The sequence below is a fragment of the Herpailurus yagouaroundi genome, unplaced genomic scaffold (assembly GCF_014898765.1).
Source record: "Herpailurus yagouaroundi ecotype Mexico unplaced genomic scaffold, PumYag 67503, whole genome shotgun sequence".
NCBI classification, from domain to species: domain Eukaryota; kingdom Metazoa; phylum Chordata; class Mammalia; order Carnivora; family Felidae; genus Herpailurus; species Herpailurus yagouaroundi.
In genome coordinates this window covers 2,564,595-2,588,697 of record NW_024420310.1, presented here as the reverse complement: position 1 = coordinate 2,588,697, position 24,103 = coordinate 2,564,595, and the positions used below count along the sequence as shown (strand labels likewise).

General features: G+C 37.6%; 1 protein-coding gene across 2 annotated transcripts in view; it reads right to left on the bottom strand.

Moving 5' to 3' along the window:
- Nucleotides 1-6,001: 6,001 nt before the first annotated feature.
- The window catches only part of FMR1NB (FMR1 neighbor), a 30,757-nt gene continuing 12,655 nt past the window's right edge, over nt 6,002-24,103 (bottom strand). The window contains exons 3-6 of one of the 2 annotated variants that reach the window (XM_040467527.1): nt 21,025-21,165; nt 19,553-19,649; nt 7,633-7,784; nt 6,002-6,168 (exon numbers count right to left, since the gene is read on the bottom strand). In XM_040467527.1, the coding sequence (XP_040323461.1) occupies nt 7,667-7,784; nt 19,553-19,649; nt 21,025-21,165 (356 nt within the window). In that variant the 3' untranslated portion in view covers nt 6,002-6,168; nt 7,633-7,666. The remainder of the gene's footprint in view (nt 6,169-7,632; nt 7,785-19,552; nt 19,650-21,024; nt 21,166-24,103) is intronic. The other variant, XM_040467528.1, reaches the window with a different exon arrangement.

The window sequence follows — 24,103 nt, the reverse complement described above, 5'->3', positions numbered from 1 at the left end:
TTACAAAATCCCCTTAGTAAGCGATTGTTTAAAATGCCTGCTCCAAGGACCTAGTTGCATGCTCAATAAGACAATGCAATCTGGATCCAAGGCTCTGAGGAATAACAGTTGATCACTTTCTCTCTCCAGTGTGAGAGAAGTCATACAACGTGAAAAAAGAGAAAGAGATATGGGTCATAAATGTTTAAAATACAAACCCTCTCACTACAATGGAAACATTCCCTCTGTGCTACTTGTCCCAATCTTCACCAGTTTGCTTTTCCTACCCTACCATCCTTCCCCTTTTCCAAACTGCTCAACCTCAGATTTTTCTCCCCTACCCACCCCACAATAATCCACCTTCAAAAGACACTGAAGTCATTTATGTCTGTAGAAATTCTATTAGCTGTCTCAAAATTTTCAAAGACATGAATACATGACATATTTTGTAATAAAAACAGTACTCAACTATACAGTTATGTAATCTTTTTCACTCTACACATGAACATTTTCCCATGTCATTAAACATTTCATTATTCTTAAAGGTTCAATAAGGAGAATTCTGACAAAAGAACAGATTGAGCTGATGTAGATCCATACCTTATGCTAAAAATATCTAGGAATATTGGATAAAATATAATACCCAAACAAATTTTAGTACATAGACTAGCTTGAAAGCAAAGTAAATTTCCAGGGGTTATAAGGGGAAAGAAGAAATCAGAGCCATAGCTAAGGTGACTGTCTTAGGTTTAGCATGGAAAGTCTTGCATCCAAGAAAACCCCTCAGTTCTGGACAATCAGAACAGTGGTTATCCTTGCTCGGAGCAATAAGTAAAGGGAAACTGATATGCAATGGACTTGTTATGGACTCTAGGTGCTGGATATAGCACTCTTAACTGTTTTACTAGTCCCAATTGTTTGTTAATTCTCTTGTATTTTCTACGTAAATGATGACACTGTATGCAAATGACAGATTTCCTCATCTAGTCTTTAAAAGATATGTTTCTTTTTTTATTAAAGAAAATGTTTTAATATTTATTTACTTATTTTGAAAGAGAGAGACGCAGGGAAGGGACAGAGAGAGAGAGAGAGAGAGAGAGAAGGAGAGACAGAATTCCAAGCAGGCTCCACACTCAGCCTGAAGCCTGACGCAGGGGGTTCCATCTGATGACCAGGAGATCATGACCTGAGCTGAAATGAAGAGCCGAATGGCTTAACTGACTGAGCCACCTAAGCTCCTCTAAAAGAGATTTGTTTCTATTAAATGATTTCTTTGGCTAGATCCTCTAGTATTATATTAAATAGCAGCTTTATGGGGTGGGGGGCAGGCTGGCTCAGTTCGTGGAGCGTGTGGTACGTCTCTTGATCTTGGGGTCATGGGTTTAAGCCCCATGTAGGGGGTAGAGTTTACTTAAACAAAACAAAAACAAAACAAAATAGTGGCTGTGACACCAGGCTTCGTTGCCCTGTTCCTGACCTTAAAGGGAACACCTCTAAGTTGTCTTCATCAATACTTACTGTTTATTGTATTTACTTTTAAAAGGTTAAGGGAGTTTCCTTCTATTTCTAGTTTTCTAAGGTTTCTTTAAATCATAAATGGGTGTTGATATTTGTCAATTGCTTTCTTCTGTACCTTTTCAGAAAATCATGTAATTTTTCTCCTTCAGTTCATTAATGTAATTATATTCTTATGCATTTGAGGATTGGAACATCCTTGTACTCCTGGAACAAATACACCATTGGTTTGTATACGTGTGCGCGGGCGCACACACAAACACACATAGACACACACACACACACACACACAACTTGTAGGATTTTTGTATCTATGTCCTTAAGTTAAATTGGTCTCTTATATTCTCTAATATATTCTTGCACTGTCTTCTTCTGGTCATGGTATCCATAGCATACTAGCTTCATAAAAGTGATGAGCAGCTTTTTCTGTTATTCTACTTCATGGATCAATTTGTGTACGATTGGGATTATGTGTTCTTGAAATTTCAGTAATATTCATCTTTAAAACATTAATCTTTAAAAGTTGTTGACTCCCCATTGTTGACTCTGGGAACAATGAGGGGAAACTAAAGAGGGCAAACCCTTACCCTAATCATTCTGCCATCTGTAGGCCCTGGCCATTGCCTACATTTCCCTTCAGGTACTGACCTTGCCATAAAGCTTTTAAAGATAGAGTTTTAGTTGCTAAGTTTGCCACTGAGTTCCATTAACTTCTCTATCACTTTTTGGGCATTGGTAGGGGTGAAGGTTGGGGAGGGATCCATATATGATAACTCAATTTGCCATATATGACAACTATTCCTGAAGGCTGGTTTCATGGGCATACAACCTGTGCAGTCATACACAGGCCCAGCTCTTAAAAAGGCCCTGTGCTTGGTTAATGTTCTGCTGTCACCATTTTGAAATTATTTATTATTATTATATATTATTATTATTATTATTATTATTATTATTATTAATCTCTACACCCAATGTGGGGCTTGAACTCATGACCCCAAGATCAAGAGTTGGTGCTTTTCTGAGGCACCTAGGTGGCTCAGTTGGTTAAGCGTCTGACTCTTGATTTTGGCTCAGGTCACGATCTCACAGTTTGTGGGTTCGAGCCCCGCACTGGGCTCTCTGCTGTCAGTGCAGACAGAGCCTGCCTCAGATTCTCTGCCTCCCTCTCTCTCTGCCCCTTCCTCACTCACACTCTCTCTCTCCGTCTCTCAAAAATAAACATTTTAAAAAATTAAAAAATAATAATTGCAAAAAAAAGCTGGTGCTCTTCAGACTGAGCCAGCCAGGCATCCCATCTTCTTGAAATTCTTAAGAACTGTAAACATGAAGCCCTGTATTTTCATTTTGTACTAGGCCCCATACATTTTAGAGCTAGTCTTGCTATTCCTAAACAATTTTCCATTAAGTCCTAAATATTTTCCAAGTAAGTTTCACCTCCCTCTGCTCTTTCTACCCTGAAGTTACAACCCATGTACAGCTTCATTTTTTTGGCAAGCCCTCTGGCTGAAATCTGAGGCAGGCAGGAGCTGACCCACATATTACAGCTTGGTGTGAGGCTTTAAATTCAGCCTGGCAATCCCATAGTAAGTATTATCAGTTTTCCTAGTCCTCCCAAGGGAAAGTTGTGCATCATTTAGACCATAGTCAAGAAATATTTACAAAATTCCATAATGAATAAAACATGTATTCTTATACTTTAAAGAAGACATTTTATGTCTTCCATTGTCCATGATGTTGATATCTAAGATCTTTTCCTCATTTTCCAAACTACTGAACTTTACATCTATCCAGATCTCTACCAATGTCTGGTTGGCCACGGGCTAAGGAGAAAGAGCTTTGTTTTTGACCATTTGGTCATTCTTGGTTTAAAGTCTCAATGTCTCTGTGGAGTTGGGGAGAAAGTGTATCACCTCTGATTTTAAAGCAGTCACCCTAATCAGTTTAAGTTTAGGCTCTGTATCAGAAGTACTTCTTCTGTAGCTAGTGTCTTTTCATTTGGAACAGATACGGTAATGACTTCAGGGAAATGACTCTGTGACTATTAAAGTCTGCATGTTAGTCACACGCTTATGACCTACCAATCTACCTCTTATAGGACCTGGTCACCCATGTCAGACATGATTTAGTAGTGTATCAGGCACTGGTGTTGAAGATAGCATTCTGAACAACGTTACATCCTTCCTACTCTTGTGAGGATCCTTTTGGCTTTTAATCTTTAATAACAACAACCCACAATCGCTTCAACTTCTCATCTCAGGGCCAGCATTTATTCTGCATATCTAGTTGTTTGACCGCCACTCTAAGCTCACATTCTTTCCCCTCACATTACCGCTTAATGGTAATCTCTGTCAGTGTCCCCTGCAACCCAGTTTCTAATCTGTCAGAGAATAGTTGCAGACATTCCTATCTATAGCTTTCAAAGTACTGCATCAGACTATGTTTGTATTCACAGATTGCCCCTGCTTTTACTAAAATTTCAATCTTACATTCTAAATTATTTGTTTCCTTATGAGTTGTTTTATTACTTCCTATTTCTACCCAGAGAACTTCTTTGGTTGGTCTTTTTCATTTAGTTTTCCCTAAATGCAGCTCTTAAATTTTAGAGCAGCAGTACCGGATTCTTGGGGAATGGCTTTAAAAGCAACCACTTGTTTACTAAACTCTAGTCATCATTTGTTGTACAGTTTAGCTTGGCTTTTTTCCTAAGACTTCCGTTTGCCTTGGAAGCACCCATAATCATAGCAAAAGTGAAGAATACCACAAAAATATTTTGTTTCCAATCCAATCATACAATAGGTATTTTATTTCTTGAGCACCTAATATGTGCCAGACACTGTCCTAGGCACTTGGGATGTATCCCTGAACTGAACACATAAAACTCCCTGCCCTAGGAGAGTTTATATTCTGGCAGGGGAAGCATAATAAATGAGGATAATAAATAACTAAATTATATGGTGTGTTCACAGGTGATAAACGCAATGGAAAAAACAGAACAGGATAAACTGGGGGTCAGAAGGACAGGTTGAAACTTCCCCACACCCCCAGCCTTTACATTCCATGTTCTTCTACTCCCCTATCTTGAAGATTTTCTCCCTATCCTAAACTACCAATCAATTACTATACCACTGTTTCTCTGACTCCCTTCACAGCCAAATTTCTTCAACAAGCTGTCCACACTTTCACTTTCTCACTTCCCAGTCACTATGCAACTCAAACTTATCTAGTTTCTGCTCCTACCTACCTCATCACTGAAACTGCTACTGCCAAAGTCACCAATGATTTCCATGTTGCCAAATCCAGTGGAAATGAATCAGAATTTTGATACTGTTGATCATTCCCTCTTCCTTGAAACATGCCAGCCTCTTGGAATTCATTACACTGCTCTGTAGGGGAGCAAAATTTGGCACCCCAAAATGTGTCTCTTTGGCATGTAGATTATTTTAGGCTGATTATTTTTAAGAAACAGAAGGCTCGTTTTTTTTGTTGTTGTTTTTTTTTTTTGTTTTGTTTTGTTTTGCCTTCCTGCTAACTGCCTAAAAGAATTTAGATAGAGGACCTGCTCCAGAAAGGGAGCTATTACCATAGATAACTATAGTATAATATGAACTAGGTGTGGCAGCCAGGGAGGATCCTAGCAAAATCTGTTTGTTAAAATTTCTCTCCATATCCCATTGTTTTTGTATGGCCCAGAAAACATTTGTTGACCCAACATTTATTCTTTTTCATCTACCTGTCAATTATCTTCTTCCCTTTGAAGTCCCAGACTCCTACCACATTTCTCTGTAGCTCTGAATGGCATATAAGCCTCAATTGTCTGACTATCTATAGGCCTCAAATTCTTTATGGAGCCTCTGTATGTATATAATTAAATTTTATTTCTCCTGTTAATTTGTCTCGTGTCAATTTAATTCTTAGACCAGCCAAAAGAATTTTGAAAAGTATAGAAAAACTTTTCCTCCCCAACAGCACTCTCCTGCTTTTCTTCATACTTCTCAGGTCTCTCTGATAATCTTTTAAATGCTTGTGGTCCTCTACAGTTTATTCCAGTCCCTTCTTTTTTTATTCTTCCTGGTTGAAATCATGATTTCAATTATCATCTCTATATTGATGGTTCCTAACCTTTTATATCCAGCCAGACCTTTTCCCTGAGCTCCAGACCCACAGATTTATATATAACTGGCTACTAGTTACATATAAACTATATACAACTGCCTACTAGGCATCTGTACCTTGATGGTCCATAAGCACTTCAAACAGCCTATCCCCAAATGATTCATCTTCTCCTGCCAAACCTGCCCTTCCTCTCATTGCCCCACCACACTGAATAGAAGGTGAATAACAACATGAAATCTCTGCCTTATTTAACACCAACAGAAGTATATCTTGATAACATAACCCAAGTTGCAAAAATCACTACATAGGACCTGAAATGCCACCGGTGCTTTTCATACATTTTTTTTTTTAATTCTGTAGAAACTAGTTTTAATAAGAAGAATTCAGATCCTGGTTTGATGCACAAAAACAGAACTATCAAGTTTATTTCATATTTGTAAGTAAACATGACACAAATAAGAACAAATTTTTGTCTTTCTAAAATGCTCCATCAGGTTGAGATGACCGGGGCAGTCTCTTCTGCTTGGAATGGTTTGTATTCTTCTCAGTGGGAAAATAATGCTACAGGAGAAAAGTAAAGTAGAGTTAAACAACTCGAAAGGACTAGTATACATCCATCACACTTTGTTAGAACAGGAAATGACTGCAACAGAGTTCTCAAACTGTATTCAATGTTATGTTTAACTTATGTATTTTCAGTTTGCCAGTGTACTATCTGTGAGGTGTAAAGACAAAATACACTGTGGCAAATACAATGAAAATTTCTGAATAACAAAGTGAACTTCCTTGCCCCAGTAAATGGCACACAGAGATTGTTTTGTCTATTTATGTCATATATGTGTGTCTGTGTGTGCATACATATGCACATGCATGTGCTGCATTAAACTTATACAAAGCAGTAATATATAGGTATGTATAATCATATACACGTATGATTATTATTATATATACTTATGTATTACATAAATCATTTTATATATATATATATATATGTATATACACACATATATATAAATATAAACTGCCTTGTTGTAAGGATTTCAATTCTTTTTAGATAAGTCACATTTCCTATTCATCTAGTCCAAACTTCTCATTTTGCAGCTTGGTGAACTGAAGCCCAGGAAAGCTAATGGAGTTGCCCAAGCTCCCATGGTACAAAATGACAGAATTGAGAGTAAAACGAGAGTCTCCTGACACTAAGATCAACAGTATTCCACTCCTCTCCTCTGCAACTGAGGCTAGAAATTAACAATTTAAATTTGAGTATTGTATTATAATTTTCAAAGCATCTTCACATACATTATATTGTTTAAGCTACACCAAAAATTTCAGCTGATGGTATCAAGTTGCTGATAGGTTAACTTACTTGCCCGTGAAAATGCCACTAGTTAGTGGCCTGAGTCTCCTGACCCCCATTCCAATATTCTATTCCCCAAAGTATACCTCTTTTCTTACCAACCATTTTATTTTTAGTTGGATCTTCATAATTACTTTGGGAGGTGGAAACACAGGCCAAGCCTGGGGGATCTGTAAGCCTGAGGGCCAGGTAGTCCCTGGCGTATGATTCTGGGATCCACTCTCTCAATCACTTATGATACTGAATTATTTAAGTTTGAGAAACAGGGAGCTGAAACTAACAGCTAGAATCCAGGATTCAATTGCAGATCTGTCAGATTCCTGAACCTCCTTCCCCCGGATATGTACCATGGTCAATACATATGGGGAACTATAACCATTGTTATTTAGCAAAGGTATCTTTCATGGATCCTCAGAGTCAAAGCAAGAAGATTCCATTTGTTTCTTCTGAAGGGCTAAACCAAATAATGTTGTACCCAAACAACTTGGCACACTTCTTGCCCACCTTCCTGCATCCAAATATCCCTAGTGATAATATGGTTTCAGAACCTGATAATCCTGTGGTCTAAACATTTGTAGGGTAAAAAAATATATACATCATTGAACCAAGATGGTGGTAACAGTAATCAAATATTAAACACTTCAATTTTATATCCTACCGCCAGTTACCTTTGTTCTCTCACTGCTTTCCACCACCTAAACTTTACTCATCTTCTGCTGCTGTCCTTAACATCTCAGCAACCTTCTTTAGTTTCTTTTTTTGTTTCTTCACACCCTTTCCAATTTTGTTGACTTTCCTTCCTAAAGGATTGGCCCATTTTCTGTAAAATTAAAAGTTCAAAGTGAAACCTTGTTCCTCAACAGTGATAGAACAATAACAATGGTGGGTTATAAAAGAAAACAATGATGGGGTACAGGGAAAAGGCTAGTTACCCACATAACTCTTTTTACACATTCCCACCTGACCGCTTAACTCACCATATTCGGCAAATCTGATAGAAAACATTGTACCTGGCTCACTCATATTGTGAGTAATTGTCACCATTACTATCACTCTGTATAGCGTCATTTTGATCATTTGATCCTCCACAACACGAATGCTGTCCTACCTTCCCTCTGCTGACATCAATGTTACTCACCCTTCAAGACCTAGCTTCTATGTTATTTGCCTAGGTAGCCTTCCCTTTTATTCCTAGCTTATAGGGATTCTTCCCTCCTATGAATATCAAAACTAAATAGTAATAGCTCATATTATATTATCTTCTACAACTTTACAAGTTTGCACTTTTACTCACTATTGCGATCATTTGGAATTCAATCTTGTACTTCCTTGAATTTGTACAGTCAGGGTTGGGGGTGCCAGAGAGCCGATATATCACAGGCTAAGAACTTGGCCAGGTGTTTTACATACTTGATCTCACTTAATCCTCACAACAACCCTATAAGATGGATATTGTGTTTCCTGCTTTCCAAATAATTAAGCTGAGGCTTGGAGAAGTAAGATAACTCACCCAAGGTCACACACAGATAGTAAATGGAGATGCTAGCATTTGAACTAAGGTCTGTTTGACTCTAAAATGCACTCTTTCCATTAGACCACTGCAGCATTAGCAGATAATGACTAATAACAACAAGTGTGATAGACTTCTCCATGTGCCAAGACCTGTGTATAAGCACTTCATGTGCAGGATCTTATTTAATCTTCATGATGACCTGATGAGGCATTTCCATTTTTCAGGTGGGGAAACTGAGGCACTGAGAAGGGAAGTAACTTGCATGAGGTCATCAGAATACTCTTTGGTGGTGCCAGGATTCAAATCCAGACCTTCCTAAATCTAAAAAGCAATCTCTCATTCACTATGCAAACCTCTCCCTTTCCCCCCTCAGAGCTTGGAAATAACTTCAGGCTAGAGCTTTACCTTGTAACTTTATATATCCCAGAGAGCCTGGTACCCAATGAGGGTTCTGGAAATGTTAGTTGATATTTATAAGAGCTTCCACTTTCTTTTTTAAAAGATTTTATTTTTAAGTAATCTCTACACTCAATGTGGGACTCGAACTTACAACCACAATATCAAGAGGTGCATGCTGTATTGACTGAGCCAGCCAGGTGCCCCAAGAGCTTTCACTTTCTAAAGACCTAAGCACAAGCCAAGGAGAAAAACTAGAAAATGCTCAAAGCAAAAGTATGGATGGAAACCCAAAAGAGAAAGAAACATTTGCATATGATATTACCAACAGGGAATGACAGATACATAGTCCTATCCTCAGCTCAAAGCTAGGTAGTGTACAGAAGAGGACACCTGGCTCCAGGTGGTGCTACTTAGCTATAAAGAGCAACCAGGTTCTTAGCATGTGGGGCCCAGAGATTGCTAAGCCTGCCCCTGAAATGATGACTTTGAAGGTAGTATTCACTTTTCTCCCCTCAAATTGCATTACTAGGTTGTCACTGAGCTCTAATAGGTAAGAATAGATATGGAGCAAATAAATACTTTTTTCTCAATCATAAAAAAATATCCAGGCATAAATGAAATAGTGGGTGAAGGCCAAAAATGTATTTATGATTTACCTATGGCCTCTTGGTAGAGCTATTAACTTCAGTATCAAAAAAATAATAATAGCTGAAACAACTCTGTAGTTCTCAGTCTCTTGGGGCCAGATGTGTTTCAGAATGCAGAATATTTGGGGTTTTAGAAAGGCAGTATGACATAACATACTGAATATTACATGATACTCCCATGAAGTCCGGGGCAACATCTCATGATCAAACAGAGTAATATTTCTACAACAAAATATATGAATATTCATTTTAAGTATCAAGCAAGGACTAAAAATGTCTCAGGTCAGGTCAGCTCAGGTTTTGCTGCCAAAAGACGAAAAAAGCTTTAGGTTTGCAGACCTTTTGGATTTCAGAATTTTAGATAAGAAATTGGGGACTTACACTTTTTTCTAATGTTGTGACTTCAATATATTTTATTTCACATAAATAAAATGACTATGTTTTCTTTATACAAAGATTTTATTTTAAATTTAATGGCCTAAATTTCACCTTAACTGACAAAGAAAAATGCAACATGACCTTATTATTTCAAAATGTACTGTACTAGTCTAGGTTGCAGAGAACTAGGTTTTAGGTTCAGCCTTCTAACATTTATTACTGAGATCCAAAGTTAGATATTCTACTCAATATCTAATGAGAATGCCCAAGGGGGAAAGTAGGGTTGAAATGATTTGTCCAGAGTCCTAGAGGTGACTTTCTTCTTTTTATATAAAATGTCATACTGTGGCCAGCATACTCACACTTGAAGTGTACAGATCGACTTATCTCATATGCATTCACTCATTAACACATTTGCTCATTCCTGAAACAAACACCATTCTAAATACTAGAGACATAAAAATGAATAATATATGGGTCCTGCCCTCAAGGAGCTTAAAATTTAGAATGGAAGAGAGATATATAAACTGATAATTCTATCACATCGAGATAATCTAAATAGAGGTAAGCAGAGATTGGCAGGAAACAAACAGGAAACAGACAAGAAAGAGATCGACCCAGTCTGGGGCGGAGGTTTGGGGTAAACTTCCTAGAGGAGATGAACTTTAAGCTTAGGCCTGCATTCAGAGTGGGGTGAGCCAGATAAAGAAGAGTGGAGATGGGAAGATAATATAAGAGCATTTCAATCAGTGGGTGGTACATTGTGTGAAAATATCAGAGTGGTGAAGAAGCATGTTCTTTGTAAACATCAAGCAGAGTGGTGTGGCTGGAAACACTAAGTGGAAACAATGGGAATTTCTTGTGATGCATATCTATATAGTTGTGAGATTGTTTTCTCTAAGAATTCCCAGGAACCTAGATCTAGAAACAGAAAAATGGTGTGGATTCAATTTTAATGAAACAAAGGAACTGGAAACAATGGATTCATGCATCAGACAATAGAATCCAGGCTGGATAAAGAAATCAGACGATGCTAAAAGACAGAAAACCAGGGGAAAACAGAGAATTAAAGAACCTGGATGTCTCAATGAGAACAGGTGTAGCAAGAGTAAAAGAAGGGAAAAACCTAGAAGACAAAGCACCTATGGTCAAAGAATAGTTTGAGATTTGAAGTTTAAAATTTCAGACACTGAGGTTCAATTTTTTAGTGGAATTTACCAATTTTGTGAGAGAGAGCATGTCAGGAGGGGCAGAGAGAGAGGAAGAGAGAGAGAATTACAAGCAGGCTCCACACTGTCAGTGCAAGGAGCCCAATGTGGTGCTCAAACCCACGAACTCGTGAGATCATGACCTGAGCCAAAATCAAGAGACAGAAGCTTAACCAACTGCCACCCAGGCCCTCCTCAGAGGTTCAATTTTTGATGAATGACAAGATTCAGGACATGGGCATGAAAGTGGCTGGCCAATACAGAATACAGGAAAGATTACTCAGAATTGAGTACATCAGAGAACTCTGAAGCTATGGGCTTAGATGGCTCATAACATGGACAGCGAGGCTGCCCAGGGAGATGATCAGATAGAGAAGAAGAATACAACACCTAGCAAGTTCCCAGACCAAAGTAGGAGCTCAATAAATGTTTGCAGAAAGAATGAATATAAAAAGGATTGAAGTGGAGAGTCTAGTGTAGTTCTAAATGGAGTATGTATCAGATTCATTTGGGGTGCTTTAGAAAATACACATTTCAGGTCCAAATCCCCCACTTATTATATCAGATTCTCTTGAGTACAGCCTAGGAATCTATATTATTAAATATTCCCAAGGTTACTTCCATAGAACCCATCTACAGACTAGAATATGATAAATACTGGTAATAGGTTGGCTTTTCCATGTTTCTTAACAAACTCTAATTCATTGATATAAATACAAATTCTTTAAGACAGTTAAAGAACGTAACATCAATTTTATAGACAAAAAATTTATCATTTGCAACATCAAAAAGATAGAAAATCCACCCAAACGACTGCCTAGATTACTCCAATCATTATTTACTGAGTTGCCTACCAAACAGTCTTAGAGACCTATGGTTCTCAGACCTGAGTATACATGGGCTTGTTAAAACCCAAATCTTGGGGCTTTAACCCCAGAGTTCTGATTCAGTAGGTCTGGGGTAGGGCCTGAGAACATGTATTTCTGACATGCTCCCAGGGGATGATGGTGAGACTAGTACAGGGACCCCATTTGGGGAACCACAGCTCTAGACTCAAAGAAGTATGAAGCTTAGCCCCTTGTCCTCCCAGAAGTTACAATTTAGCCAGAGAAAGAAAACTAATAACAGGAAACAAAGGATAATTATGTGTTAGACTATGTGGTTAAGAACACAAGTCCAGAAGGAGGCTGGGAGAAAAGAGAAAAGTTGGGGTCAGGAGCCTTTGCAGAACACTTCATGGACGAGTTGCGGCAACTGCAATATGAAGGTAAAGAAAGAATTCAGATGAATGAAGAGGATGAAGAAGAACAATCCTAAGATTTGGGAGCAATGTGGGCAAAAGAACAGAGGCAAGAATAAAGCCTGGGGTATACCAAGAAAAACAAATATAGCTACCTGGATGGAACAAAAGATACATGTAGTGTTATAAGAAATGGTATTGGAATTATAGAATGAGTCTAAAATAGAAAACTTTGAAAGCCACAGCCCTTTGAGTGGGCTTGAAGCAACAAAATGCCATTGTGTTTTTATCTGCATTTCTTTTCTTCCTGTTTTCTATACTAGAAAAAGCAAGTAACTCAGAAGATAGATTGTAATCCTTGCTGTATCATGTAATCTTGAGCAAGAGACCAAACTTCCCTGCACCTTTGTTTTGAAGGTCATATAAGACAATGTATTTGAAAAATTTACATAAACCAGAAAAGGCCAACATGCTAATTGTTTTTACCTTTAATTTTTTTATGGAGTGTGACTTTTTACTTTGGGGATTTGTATATAGTCCTTATGAGACTATGTGCTCCTTGAGAGCAGAGTATGATCTGAATCACCATTTTGTCCTTCACACCACCTAACACAAGGTCTGGAATCCAGATATTCTTGAATGGATTAGAAGTTCCTGAATAATATAATGAAATGAAATAATATACTATCTTTTGAAGATGAATCTGGCAGGATATTACATAATAGATTAGAAGGAGAGTAGATTAGGAGTCCAGGCATATGTTCAAATTGGCTTGGCAAGTACCCTTACAAATTCCCTCCTTCTTAAGGGCAAAGTCATATATTCCTATCAAAGTACCAGGAACCTTCTCCAGGACTCAGCTCCTAGCCATCTTCCAAACCCTACTTACAGTCCCATCCTAGTTACTTACAGTCTCTCTTGTATAAATTCTTTGGATTGAACACCTCATTCCAATGTCCTCTGCAGTTCTCAATCCTTTCTATGCCCTTGGATGCCAACTAGCCTTGTGTTATAGGACTGAATGCCTGTGTCCCTAAAACTCACATATTTAAGGCCGAACTTCCAGTGTGTTTAAATTTGCAGATAGGGGGCTCTAAGGAAGTAATTAAGTTTAAATGAGGTCATAAGGGTGGGGCCCCAATCAGTACAATTAATGTCATTATAAAAACTGATTTTTTCAGTTTTTTAAATTAAAAACAAGAGAGTTTACTCTTTCTCTCTCCCCTTCTCACATGCATCAAGGAAAGGCAATGTGAGTACACAGTGAGAAGATGGCCAACTGCAAACCAGGAAGAGAGCCCTCACCAGAAACCAAATCAGCTGGCACTGTGATCATGGACACATGATTTCTCACAGTGAGAAAATAAATGTCTATTGTTCAAGTTGCCTGGTCTCTGAAATTCTGTTATGGCAGCCCTAGAAGAATAATACACCTTGGTGGGGGGGGGGGGTTGTTGTTGTTGTTTGTTTGTTTTTGCTCCTCTCCTAAAACCACTTACCCAGGACAGAAATTGACACCATAAGACCTGGACTAAGGTAACAATAAATGTAACAATAAATAAATTTGAGAAGAGGCAAATCTCAGACTCATTCCAAAGGAAACCAAAAAGTACAGGTAGACTAAGAGAATAGATTACATATTAAAAATAACGAAAAAGAAATAGTCACAGATGACTCAAAGGTTTCTAGCCTGGGAGACTAAAAAAAATCACTGAAAGAAATGGACAGCTATCAAGGGGAGATGGTTTGAGAGAAAAAAAGAAAGATAAATTTGCTTTTGTACATGTTGCATTTAAGGTGCTAACAGAACATCTAATTCATGAGGGCATTTGGAAATATGGAATAGGTAGAGGTAAGGATTTCAGGATTCAGATTTAAGACTCATTCACTCAGAGAAGCCCAGAATATTATGATCAGAAAGGACCTTAGGGGCGCCTGGGTGGCTCTGTCAGTTGAGCGTCTGACTTCTGATTTTGGCTCAGGTCATGATCCCAGGGTCGTGGGATCAAGCCCTGCATAGGGCTCTGTGCTGAGCATGGATCCTGCTTAAGATTCTCTCTCTCTCTCTCTCTCTCTGCCCCCCAACCCATGAATTTTTTTTAAACACCAAAAAGAAAGAACCTTAGAAATTATCTAACTCAATTCTCTACCCTAATTTTATGAGAAAACCAATACCAAAAGAGGTTAACCTCAGTATAAAACTGGTAAAAAAGGCAGAACTAGAACATAGATCTTTTTACATGTTCTTTCTGCTACATACCTGTAATATTCTCTGGTAGATGAAAATAAGACTTTGAGAAACAACCACAGTTGAGACAACAAAGAAAAACAAACCGAGAAGAATCAGAATGGTAAAGGGAACAATGAAATCCAAGGAACGAAAGTTTCAAGAAGGGAGCAATCAACAGTGTTCTATGTGACCAAAAGGTCAAGTTGGATGGGAACTGAGAAAAGGCCACTGCATTTTGCATTGAGGTTATTAGTTACTTGGCAACAAAATGTTCTTTTTAATAGTACCTACTACTCCAGACTTCTCTTATGGGAACATTTCAGACATATAATCTGCATATAATGAGATTCTCTTATTATTTCAGTAACTAAATTACCTTGAACAGGGTCCAAGAAGAACTGGCTTTATGTGAGTTTCAAATCTATAGTGAGTCATGTTAGAGCAGGGTTCCAGTTTGCTCACATTCTCATCTGATCATATTTTATCAAAGTTCTTACAGACTAGCCATACTTTTAAAATTTACAGACTTTATTTCCTTTCTCTGAATTCACATGTATATAATCCTAGGAACTTCAAACCTTTCAGCAGTTGGCTAATTACTGCATAAAGCTTTTCAAAATAACATTACTAATTATGTTGTACAGTATAATGAAACACACAAACATGGAGATTTGAAAATGTAAATGCCTATTTTTAAAATTCAACGGGTGATGATTTTTAGGCAATCTTTGACACATTTATTCCCAATTCTTTACCTCCCATTCTAAAAAGTAAGTGGTATTAAGACTATCTGCATAATGAAAACCACATTATAATACAGAGAATCACGCAGCAGGATTTGTCTAAATGTAGAAATTTTCAGTAACAGCCATCTGGCAAGTAGCAACATTGAAAGTGTATGGGGGATGTGCTATTTACATCATCTGTGTATCAGATGATCTACAATCTTAAAAAAACATGGCTTTTTATTAGTTGAAAGAAAACATAGTTTTGTCATTTTCAGACTGAGTTCTGGATTTTTTCTTAATTCAAAGTTGCAAATCGAATCTGAGGAAGAAAGAAACACAAGAAAATGCACTCCATCTGAGTTTAATAGGCATGGTATTATAATATTTGAATTTTCCACCTTACCAAAGCTATGTACACACTCAAGTATCATATCACTATATAATACACAGATGTTTAACTGGTCTATGTATAAAGATTAAACTTTATCTAAAAACAGATAAAGATTAGAAACTAAATGTGGCACTTGAGACTATAACTATTGGCACTCGATTACTGTAACGGGAACAATTCAGCCACCACTCTTCTCTTCTCTCCCACTAGAGCCCCCTCCCCTGCTTCCTTTCATCCTCATCCACCTGATCTCCTCCTTCCTTCATCTCTATGTAAGTCTTAAGCCTGCCAGTGACACTTAAACCTAACGAGGTTTCTGATCCCTATTAATGAGAATAAAAATAGATCTTACATAACCTTGAAGACGTAATGAATTTCAAAACGCATCTTATATGCAAGTTTAATAAGGCTATTAGTAGAAAATTCTTAGAAAGCCTTTCTTTCACTAGTGCTGTCTGCTCTCTTCTGTACATGTGCAACCAATTCAAGCTGGCTTGAGTTCTCGGTGTACCTGGTTCATACCTCACCTGAACTTGAGTCAAGTAGAAGCAAACTAGAGATTACGTTACAGATTATTCCAGGGGAAAAATTCTGCCACTTCTGCTTAGAAATGACAAGCAGTTAAGGGGTCTATAGTGAGGAGATTCCATCTGGATGTAATGAATTATGCGGGAGCCCCCCCTCCAAATCTTGTCCTCCCTTCAAAACTCAGCTCAAATAGTACCTCCACCACAGAGCCCACTGTGCCCTCTCCCATTCATCCTGATCCCCACTGCCTCAAAACTTTGGTAAGTTATTGCCACCACCCTCTTAATCCTTAATTATATTCCATCATATGTTATTATTTAACATGTCATGCTTGGGGCTTATTTTAAGGTAGGTTTAAGCTCTTTGAAAGTAGGGTCTATGTCTCAGACATTTCTGTATCATCCACAATGCCTAGCACAAGCAATAACTAAATATGCTCAACTGTAGAAAGCACGAATTAGACACCAAAAGAATAAAATACATTTGGCTCTGGAAAGTGATTATCCTCTTCCCCTAAACTGCTTTCATTTCTCCCACCTGCTCATATTACTTCTCATGTTTCATCCCTCTAACCCTTGCCAGTTGTTAGCTCCTGAGGCGATCTGTGAATAAAACACACCGTCCAAATTGTAGGAGCTACGGAACGTCAAAACATCACTTGTTTTGGCTTACAACTGGAGGCCGAGAGGGGAGAGCTACAACATCTGAAGGAAGGTATATTTAATGTAAAGGACAGGACCCGGCAGGAGGAGGAGCTTAATAGTTTCTTCCAATGCCTCAAGAGTTCTTCCAACAAATAGGCCCAGATCATGTTACTGCAGATCTGCTTCTGGCTTTTAGCCCCTAGTTAGTTGATTTAGATAAACAACTGTGTTTGGCTACCTCCTTTTCTTTTTTAAACCACTACATATTGATTTTACTGCTGCATCTATTTCCCTTTTATGGGTCATTTATTCTACCTACTGTAATATTTTATCTATCTCTTTATTCTTGGAAATGACGAACAGGAAACAAGTTAAGGGGATAGTTCTAAAGAGATATCTTGACCCCAAAAAGAAAGGAGTGGTTAGCAGGCTTTGGCTTCCATTTAAGCTCCTTGTTTGGTATCAAGGATAGGATCTTTATTCGAACACAATTATTCTCCTTGCCTCTAAAATCAGCTTACCAGGAAAATCTTGACAGTGCCCCATCCACCCGCACACACCCATTGTTACCGGAAATTAAGCTAAGCAGCAAGCACTAAGCACATACTCTGGGGTTGCAAAAAACAACCCAGGATGTCTGAAGAAACAAATAAATTTTAGAAATAAATAAATAACTTATAGAAAACCAAATTTTTGGTGTTCAATAAATACACAATTCACACTGTTCAAATCTCTCAAACAGTTTTTACTCTATATAAAGAAAAAAATAGATTATCAGGGAAGAATTCTTTGAAATTAATTTTAAAGAAAAATCCAGCGTACCTGAACATCCCTTTAAAACTCCTTGGCAGAGACACAGTGGAGGAGCCATAATGAAATTATTACACCGGCCTATTATACCAGACATCTAGACTTCATGGCATAATCCTAGCCACCATCTGCTAGCAAATATTATTTCATTTTTGTTCATGGTTATCTTTTTTCTGAAATCAGACTCTGAAGAAGGAAGGGTAAAAAATTCCACTCCTATTCTCAATTACTTGTGGGAACAAAGAAAATGGGAGAGGCCTAAGAACAGGGATTACACACTCAGTATACAAAACTAAGTGAAAACTGACAGAAGAACTGTCATATAGCAAATGGGAGGAGTTGAAAGGCTATGACTCTACTGTATCTTCAAAATGGTCTGAGAAAATGATGTGAGTGATGAGAAGTTTAAATTACTATAGGACTGCCTTCCAGGCTAGTCAATGCCATCCACTATATTTCTGTATTCGCTCAACCATTAATTTATTCAACAAAAATGTATTCAGTACCTTAAGACATGACGCACTGTGCTATGGATTGAAAATACAGTGAGGAATAGAACACATTCATCAAACTCAAGGAAAAGGTACAAAAAAGAAAAAAAAAGACTTAATGATCTTTATGGAAAATAAGGTAACTTGTGTATAGTCTCAATCTTCCTGTGAAATCTAACCAACGTTTTGGTAACTCAAATACCACTACTTTCTTATTAACTCAAATAAAAACATCAAAGATGCTTACTCTTCAACTGGTAGCTTTTCTTTACCAGAGAACTGAAGGAAATACTCTCAGGGTCATGCTAATGCCGACCCTCCACTTGCACAAACTTCAGAGTGAGTGTCTCCTTAAATTTTGTGCTCTAATTGCCTCACTCACACCACCCTGCTCCTGGCCCTGCTCTGTCTCCACACCCACCGTTCCAGGAGGTAGTGAGCTATTTTTTTTAAAAAAACTTTAGATGTATAGGGGCGCCTGGGTGGCTCAGTCAGTTGAACGTCCGACTTCAGCTCAGGTCATGATCTCACGGCTCGTGGGTTCGAGCCCCATGTCAGGCTCTGTGCTGACAGCTTGGAGCCTGGAGCCTGCCTCAGATTCTGTGTCTCCCTCTCTCTCTGCCCCTCCCCTACTCTCTCTCTCTCTCTCTCTCTCTCTCTCTCTCTCAAAAATAAACATTAAATTTTTAAAAAGTTAAAAAAAAAAAAAAACCTTAGAGGTATCACGCTGATAGGCCACAGGGATTTTATATAAGATGCTAAGAAGAAACATGATGCAAACTGGTTTGAAGAGAGACCAAGGCTTTTAAGATCCAATGGTAGATGACCATTTACTAGATGGTGATAACACTTCTAGGAACCTTTCTGATTTGCAGTTAATAACCACTTCCACTCACAGGCTCCCAGATCACTAATGTATTTTTCCTTCCAAGAGGACGTCTAAATTTATGGAAAAAGAAAATAACATGTATTTAAAAATATTATGGTAACTTGGGGTGCCTGAGTGGCTCAGTCGGTTAAGTGTCCGACTTCACCTCAGGTCACGATCTCACAGCTCGTGGGATCGAGCCACGCATCGGGCTCTGTGCTGACAACCCAGAACCTGGAGTCTGTTTTGGATTCTGTATCTCCTCTCTCTCTTCCCCTTCCCTGCTCGCTCGTGCTCACTCACTCTCTCTCTCAGAATAATAAATAAACATTTTTTAAAAATTTAAAAAATATTATGGTAACTCTATTTTATGTTTTTCCTAAGCTACCTTCTTTTAAACAAAAGGGACCCAAACATAATCCCCGTGTTTCTAGTGCATATGAATAAATGTGTCTACACAGAAATATCCAAATACACTCAGCAATCAGCAAATAAAAGTTTATGTTTGCCTACCTCCTCTGCCAAAGAGAGCAGCAAAAAATGGGCACACATCCCAGGATGATCATGCCGATCACACCAAGCCCAAACATCCGGAACATCTGTGTAGGCTCTGTTGGTTTAATTATATTCTGTTACTTTTATGACTTAAGCAAGAGAAGAAAATCTGAGCTCTTTCATAAAGCCTTTATAAACAACTATCAGTGAATGAAGCAAAAAAGAGAAGTATTCTTATATGACAGGTAAATATCTTTGCTACTCTATCAGTAGCAGGAGTTTATGAAATCTTGAAATACAACTAAAAGCTACACTTGAAATACATGCCTCCCTAAGGAAGCCTTAACAAAATGATCCTACTGTTTTTCTTAACAGACTATTATGACTCATACTATATATTTCTTCCTATGGCCGAAGTGTGTTTTTTTTCTTGGCCATATGTTATACATCCTAGAGCACTCAAGGAGGGAATTAAACTACAAATAGTTGACTTGTTAAAGGAATGGCTTCTTAAATGTTTACTTCAAATTATAAAACATTAAATAAGAAATCAAGACTTTGCAGGTGAATAAGCATATTTTATTCTTATATTCATTTGGAAATGCATTCTAATATGATTGGGGAATTATAAGTCACGGTACAATTTTTCCCTCCACAAAGGCTGAATGTTTCTTCACACATAATATAAAGACTAAACTGATGAATGAATTATAAACACCGTGTGACAGTGCTGAAACTGTAATACTGTATTCATGATCAGGTTTCAGTTTCCATTATTAATACTAGATGTTCAACAAAGACCTGTAAATTGAATAGGGACTATATTAACCTAAGACATTGTTTTGCATGCATCCTTTTTGTAGTATTTGTTAGTGTTTAATCATATCTAATATGTCCATCATGGGACCAACTGGTAATATGTCCCCACAATCCAAATGCAGGAGCAAAAACAGATGGTCTAGTTCTCAAAACTTTTTAAAGAAAAAACAAATCTTAAGAACCTGATTCAAAAACAATAGAACAAAGAGAAACTAAGAAACAAACCTTAACAAGGAACATGCAAGTCTATCGTTACATACTTTGAACGTTATGTTTGAAGACAAGATAAACGGGAAGAATTCTACTCAAGTAGGAAGAAAAGGTGAGAAGAGAAAAATAAGCTAAGGCATGCTCAACTGGTATCTTCTTCCAAGCACTGAAGGTTAGATCTCACAGAGCCTGGAATCTCTGGAACAAGACAGAGATCGACTAAAGCAAAAGAAAAGAGGAGACTAATTTTGAACTGCCAAAGTCATATCAAAGGCTAAGCCGAAACTGTTGATGAATTGAGGCCTGCCCACCTCTGGACTTTTACAGACAGTGTTGCTCGAGGGCTGGGATCCCCCTTTCGGTGTTAAGCTGAGAGATCCAAATTTAAACTTATGCCATTGTGACCTATTTATTCAATTTTTAAAAACATAAATATAATAAATGTAAGAGGATGAACTTACTATCCTTTAATGGGACAAAACAGTTGATGTTACTGATCTTGAAGGATGAGTAACAGCATTTATATCCCAAACATTCAGTCTTGTTGTAATCTTGCTGCTCATTGCAAGCCTTCACCACCTGATTCTGCTTTGGAATGCATGCTTTTACCAACAAAATCCAAGAAAAATAATTCAGTATGGTTAATAAGCACTTTCCTTAATTAAATAATTACTGCAAGACAAAAAAAGAAAAGTATTCAAACTGGTGCGTTTAAATGTTTTTCAATGTTTTATTATTTGTTTTTGAGAGAGAGAGAGAGAGAGAGAGAGAAACACAGAGACAGAGCATGAGCTGGGGAGGGGCAGAGAGAGAGGGAGACATAGAATCCGAAGTGGGCTGCAGTCTCTGAGCTGTCAGCACAGAGCCTGACACAGGGCTTGAACTGCAAGATCATGACCTGAGCCAAAGTTGGACACTTAACTGACTGAGCTACCCAGGCGCCCCTCAAACTGGTACATTTAAAGACTGAATGACATGTACAAATGGTGATGAATGTTGAAAAAAAAGAGTTAAGCTAAAAATTACCACAAAGTTATTTAACATCACATTTTCAATTCTAGATAAATGGCAGAAAAATGTAAATTGTTAACAGGTCATTGGTAAGGTAGTTTTAAAAGGACTATAGATCATAAGCTGAGTAGTAGTAATACAAATATAACACAGAAGGAGATAAGTAACAAGAACATACCAAATGTCCTTAAAACTAATGCCTTTTAATAACATAATACCATGAATATCCTCTCACTCAATTCTACTAAGCTACAGAAACTCACTGAATGTGTCAATGAAAATGAATGTAAGTAAAATTCAGTTTACTGTTAGAGTGTAAGGTAAATGATACTATTGGTATTGACCTACTTTCTGTGAACACTTACCATACTGGCACTACGGTATGTTTTAAGATTCTTCCTTTTGACTTTAAGTTATGACTCTATAATTCTAAACAGGCAATGATTTATGGCATGAACAAGAAGATTCATGCAACTGCAATAAATTCATACATATCAGAATCTATAAGACTTGCAAGGTCATAAATAAATAAATAAATAAATAAATAAATAAATAAATAAATAAATAAGACTTGCAAGCTCAAACAGCTGATTCTTTTAAACATCCTGCTTTGTAAGAGAAACAAATGACAACCAAAACAGCAGATACCAGATTTTTATTCAAAAAGAAAACTTCTACAGTATGGCTTACGGCCAGCATAGATTCAGTTCAATCTTCAATACTGTCAACAACTACAGACTTAGAAAAGTAATAACTGATGTTTTATAATCACTCTCAAGCACTTGAACATCAGCAAAGAACAGTATGATGTTTACAAGCATATTTTTATCTCTTGGTATATTTTATTATATTCCTCTTTTTTAAAGATTTGCAGTTCCCAAAACTAAGGTAAAAATAATAATAGCTACCATTCACTAGGCACCTACTTGGGCCAGGTACCTTGATTTACATACGTTATTTCTAATCTTTATAACAAACTCTCAAAATGAGTTTTACAACCCCCATTCTAGAAATAAAGAAATGAAGGATCAAAGTAACCTGTGCAAGGCCACAAATTTAATGCATTACCAGTTGCCCTGCATATTCATTTCCCAAACATTTTAGACATATAAGAGTTTGGTCTACTTTGTTGTTATATACACTAGGCAATCTATTCTCAATTCTACCCAGCCCACAGTGACTTCCCTCCCCAGGCTGGAGTGCATCTGGAATACCATGATCAGGGCCCGGTTAGAGATGGTATGGACTTACTATGTGCAGAATTCTTTGCTATTGGCATCATTCAAAGATCACTTTCCAGGAATGGAAATCATAGAAGAGATTTTAAATCACAAAAGAGACTGGACTGGATGATTAAGATCTCATCTAATGCTGAGCTTCTGTTATTTAAAATTTTTTTTAATGGGGGGGGTGCCTGGGTGGCTCAGTAGGTTGAGCGTCCAACTTCGGCTCAGGTCATGATCCTGCGGTCCATGAGTTCGAGTCCCGCATCAGGCTCTGTGCTGACAGAGCCTGGAGCCTGTTTCAGATTCTGTGTCTCCCTCTCTCTCTCTGACCCTCCCCCGTTCACCCCATTCATGCTCTGTCTCTCTCTGTCTCAAAAAAATAATAAATGTTAAAATTTTTTTTAATGTTTATTCATTTCTGAGAGAGAGACAGAGTGTGAGCAGGGGAGGGGCAGAGAGAGATGAGACACAGAATCTGAAGAAGGCTCCAGGCTTTGAGCTGTCAGCGCAGAGCCCAACACGGGCCTCGAACCCATGAACCGTGAGATCAACACCTGAGCCAAAGTTGGGTGCTTAACTGACTGAGTCACCCAGGTGCCCCTGAGCTTCTGTTATTTTATACTGCAGTTGGATCTGATGGACTTTATGCCAGATACTAAAATTAACTTTCAGACTTAAATTACTGAGACATTGTATTTTGAAGAACAAAAAGGGTAGAAAATTTTTACCAGGTGTTAAGTATATAATTTTGTCCAAAGAGAAAAGGACTGTGTGACCTCTCAAGCTTCCTTGTCAATCGGTCTCAAGGTTATCACTTTAATGTGCAAGAGATAAATCTTTTACGCACAACAGCCTAATGACAAAACAGCAGACTTTTTTTTAGTGCTTAAGTGGGAAGAGTGTTCCTTTTCAATTATACAGGAGAGGAAATAAATTGGTTAAAAGTATTTCCCATTTTATGAACTTGTAGTTATTCTTTTCAAAGAAACAGCATATACATTTTATAAATAATTAATCACTGTTTTTTAAAGATTTGAATCAACCTGGGTCAGATGTTTCTCTTAAAATGGAACTATCTGATTTTGTTGGGTATCTCATGCAATTGATTTTGACTCAATTTACTGTGCCAGGTTGAAGGAATATTTTGGAAATGCAGATATTCTTATTTAGACTGTTTTTATTTATTTACTTTTTTAATTTTGATTTTTTTAAATATGAAATTTATTGTCAAATTGGTTTCCATACAACACCCAGTGTTCATCCCAACAGGCGCCCTCCTCAATACCCATCACCCACCCTCCCC